The following is a 4,515-nucleotide window of genomic DNA, read 5'->3' as shown; positions in this document are numbered from 1 at the left end:
CTTAAAATAGGTTACCGAAATGATGACTCTTAGAATAAATTTACAGGTACCATATCTAATTATAATTCAAATTCATTAAAATTATGGACAAGATTTCATCTTAGTTGAATTCATTAAAATATGTGTAGATTTAAAAGTCGTAGGAAGGAAAACGTATTAAAATTCCACCCATGAGCTAAGAAGTGTAGAAAAAAGAAGAGTCCCCTGTCTAGAAAAGTCAACCCTAGAATTAGGGGTGGGCGGCCTAGAAACTATTCAACCTTTGACCATTGACATTGATATCTCTGAATTTGAATTTTCATGATTTAGGGGAATCTTCATAGTCGAGGAAGAACTGTTCCACCATAAACAATTATATAGTGGTTGAACCAGGAACCTTGAAATTCAAGTCATCACCCACATGTTGACACCAACTCCCTTGCAGTTTCCCTGTAAACCAATCAAGGTCAACAAGTATTGGTCAACAACTTTTACTTTTTAATTTTTGTTTGTTAGACTCAGCCATGGTTGCTTTGGGTCAAGCATTGCCATTTCAATTATAGTGGTCAAACCCCCTTGCATGGTTCGGTTTGACCCCTTTGGAAAGGTTTAGGATTTTTTTTTTTAATGGTAATTAAAATTATTTTAATATTGAATTCATTCAAACTTTGAAAGCCCTTTATAATTAAATTTGAGTTGATTATATATAAATTTTCTTTGATAGTTATTGTTAATCATTCATATATAAATTATAATTACAAGAAATTAAATGTCATGCTTTTCATATAAATAAATATAATTTTAATTTTTTTTCATTAAGTTAAAAATAATATGTGTATATCAACTAATATAATTAAAATAAACTTGTTATTAATAGATTCAATTTAGTTATATTAATTAATATCAACAAAATACTTTTAAATGAATAGAAAATATCAAATATTTTTATTTTTTCTATTTAGTCAAAGAAACAAACACGACAAAAAAAAAAAATTAAAATTGACCTAGAACCTTTTGACTCCACTTAATTTTGATAGCTTGAAGGAAAAGGGAGAAGGTAAAGAAAATTTTTCATTTATTCTCTTATTTAATCTTCCATAAAAATGAATATTGATAAAAAAAAAAATTAAATTTAGGAAGATGACATGACACTTTTTTTTCTCCCTTTTTTACAAGGAAAATAAGGGGAAAACTTTCCTCTTTTCCTTAGACTATTTTTGGTTCTTGAAAAGCATCATAGAAAAAGGAAAAGAAATTGTTAAGTGAAATATTTTTCAAAATATTAAAGAAAAGACAATAAAAAATACTAAAAGATTTTCCTCCCTATTTTCCTTAATAAAGATGAGAAAAGTTCGAAAAAAATGTATTCATCAATAATTTAATTTTCTTTCTCTAAACTTTTCCATGGGCATCCAAACATTATGTTAGTTTGGTTTTAGAAAAATGTTAAAAATATATTTTTTTTCATATTTTATTTTACTATAAAAAAAATATAAAAACTCAAATATAATTCAAAAATTAATTAGAAATTTATGCATGATCAATTTATTTAATCTTTATAAAAAAAAAAGATAAAATAAATCAAATGAGTCTCAAGTAGTATTTTTTTTTTTTACTTTATCTTATTCTATAACATTCAAACCTAAGAAAATCATTTTATTTAACATTTTCTAAGAACAAACATGGCCTTGATGTGGTAAAGACATTAAAATTAATATTAAATTATATATGAAAATAATTAATTGCAATATAATTTCAAAAAAAAATATTAATAAGAGTAAAGATATTTTCTAATGCTTTTCCAATGTGAGTGATTTTCCAATATTACACATGAATTTTCAGATTTTAAAAGTATTTCGTAGTAAAAAAAATATTTTTTAAACTAAAAGTGTTTTCTATGATCACTGTAAAATAAACTCATACTTTGGTTATATACAAGTTAATTTAAGCATTAAGTTTTATTTATTTTTAAAAAATTTAAAAACAATTATATATATAAATCTTAAAATGTCAGTTTGACTTGAAATTAAATCAACAAAGTTGGTTTAAGAATTTAAAGATTTTAATCAACTTTTGTGGTTATTGCCAATCAAACCAAAACAATCAAATTTTTTTATTTTTTTTTTTCGATTTTACCTAGACCTTATTTGATATTCATAGTTTGTATAAATTTTAAAATAATTTTATTATACTTTTTATATTTTCTTGAATTCTAATGCTATGTTTATGCATTTTCAAATTAATTATCTTTATATAAATAAAAAATAAATGAAATGATTTACAAAGACATGTAAATCAAAAATTTTAAATTTTAAAATCAATGTAAGAGTGATCAAATCCCAATCCAAACACTCATCATTTGATAATTAAAATAATTAAGTAATTATTATTATAAAAATAATGACATGGCTTTGTTTTTGGTATACAAAATAATATGAGGTATTAAGATACTAATTTTATTTTTTTATAATAATTATTGGAGGAACTAAAACATTAATGAAATAATAATTATCATAATTATTAATTACATATTTATTAGGTATAATATTTAAGGAAAAGTATATTTTATTTTAATTGTAATAATTAGAACAAACATGCCATGACCATTTATTTATTTTTTTATGGTAATTTTTTTAGTTTAAAATATTAATTGAAATTAATGTAATGTCATGGCTAAGTATGAAGATTTCAACATAAATTAAATTTAAATAAAATATTATTAATTAAAAATAAATAAAAAGAAAATTTCCAAAACACAGTAGAGCGCTAAGAATTTTCTTCAGAGTGGGGCCCACCACCTACTCTTTCACCACTAAAACGTCGTCGTTTTACTTTTAAAACAAAGAATACAGCTTTGACTTTGCAACTTCCTCTGCTTTTCCTCTTTTCTTCTCTTTATATTGCCTTCCTCAGCCTCACTTCTTCTCATTCTTTGTTGTGGAGTTCATCGATTGAGTTTTGTCACCGGCGTTTATGGCCGTCGATTTTCTAGGATTCTCCAAGATGGACGAGCAGATGGCTATCCAGGAAGCCGCATCGGCCGGTTTGAAGAGTATGGAGCACCTGATCCTCCTCTTGAATCATCACCATCCTCAATCTCAGCAAATCAACCACTTCGATTGCAGAGAAATCACCGATTTCACTGTCTCCAAGTTCAAGCAAGTCATTTCCATGCTGAACCGGACCGGCCACGCCCGGTTCCGTCGCGGTCCGGTTACTTCTTCTCCTTCTCAGTCTCCTTATGACTTGTCTAATAAATCGGAATTGCCCAAACCGGTTGAGTCAAGCCCATTTCATTCGAATCTGGTTCTATCCGCGAAGCCTGATCCGCTCAAATCGGAAGGCAACGCTAGCGTGTCGTCGACGACTTCGTCTTTCTTGTCGTCGATCACCGGAGACGGCAGCGTGTCGAACGGAAAATTAGGGACTTCTCTGTTCGTACCTCCTCCGGCTCCGGCGGTTTCCGCAGGTAAACCGCCTCTTTCGTCTTCTCAACGGAGGAAATGTCATGAGCATGGATCCTCCGACAACATCTCCGGAAAACTCTCTGTTTCCGGCCGCTGCCATTGCTCGAAAAGAAGGTATTGAATTTTCCTTCGGCGATTGGGTACTCTAGAATGCCTCTTAAAAAAAAATAGATATTAAATATGGATTTTTGGATGTTTTGCAGGAAAAATCGTGTGAAGAGGACGATCAGAGTTCCTGCGATAAGCTCGAAGATCGCCGATATTCCCGCCGACGAGTACTCCTGGAGAAAGTACGGTCAGAAGCCGATCAAGGGCTCACCATACCCACGGTAATTTGCTACTCCTCTAAATCTCCACCGCAGATCTAGAAGACTTTTCAAAGTCAAACTTTTCTCATCCCAATATTCAAACAATTTCCTCTTCCTCTTCCTATTTTCAGAGGCTACTACAAATGTAGCAGCGTGAGAGGCTGCCCAGCGAGAAAACACGTGGAGCGCGCACCAGACGATCCGGCGATGCTCATCGTCACGTACGAGGGAGAGCACCGCCACTCTCAAACTCCGGCACCGGCGGGTGGCCTCATGTTCCCATCAACCTGACGCTCCTCCCCTACCCCCAATCAGGATCGGCTGTCAGTGAGCAAGTTGTCACAGCCAGGTGGCCATAGATTCCCCGGGGCACAAAAGTCAAAGAAGAGTCAAAATTACTGTTCCGGAGAATAGTGTACAAAAGAAAAGAAAATTCAAAAATCAATGTCTAGAAATGAATTATTTTTTTTCCCTCTTTCGGTATTAAATTAATTGGCTTGAATTGGGATTCTGTGTTTTCTTGCGCACCAAGTCAAAAAAGGTGGGGAATACTTTTCATAAGAAGAGGGCCCCACTGCATTGTAGGAGGCAATGTATTGTTGTGGAGGTGTGAGTAGATGGTCAATGGAGCTTTGTTGAGATGGGCCCCATTACAGCTAATAATTCCAACTTGGGGGTAGTCCACTCCAGTTTGTTGACGAATATGGGGCGAGTCCGCCCATGAATTATTGCACTGAAGCTTTGGAGGGTTGACCTTATTC

General features: G+C 32.0%; 1 protein-coding gene across 1 annotated transcript; it reads left to right on the top strand.

Moving 5' to 3' along the window:
• Nucleotides 1–2,899: 2,899 nt before the first annotated feature.
• LOC117924476 (WRKY transcription factor WRKY51-like) lies at nt 2,900–4,283 on the top strand. Its single transcript, XM_034843093.1, has 3 exons — nt 2,900–3,560; nt 3,650–3,775; nt 3,886–4,283. The coding sequence occupies exons 1-3, from the start codon at nt 2,953–2,955 to the stop codon at nt 4,043–4,045; spliced, it is 894 nt and encodes a 297-aa protein (XP_034698984.1). The 5' UTR covers nt 2,900–2,952; the 3' UTR covers nt 4,046–4,283.
• The last annotated feature ends 232 nt before the right edge of the window (nt 4,284–4,515 follow it).

Source organism: Vitis riparia, chromosome 11, assembly GCF_004353265.1.
Source record: "Vitis riparia cultivar Riparia Gloire de Montpellier isolate 1030 chromosome 11, EGFV_Vit.rip_1.0, whole genome shotgun sequence".
Classification (NCBI taxonomy): domain Eukaryota; kingdom Viridiplantae; phylum Streptophyta; class Magnoliopsida; order Vitales; family Vitaceae; genus Vitis; species Vitis riparia.
This window is presented reverse-complemented; position numbering and strand designations above follow the sequence as displayed.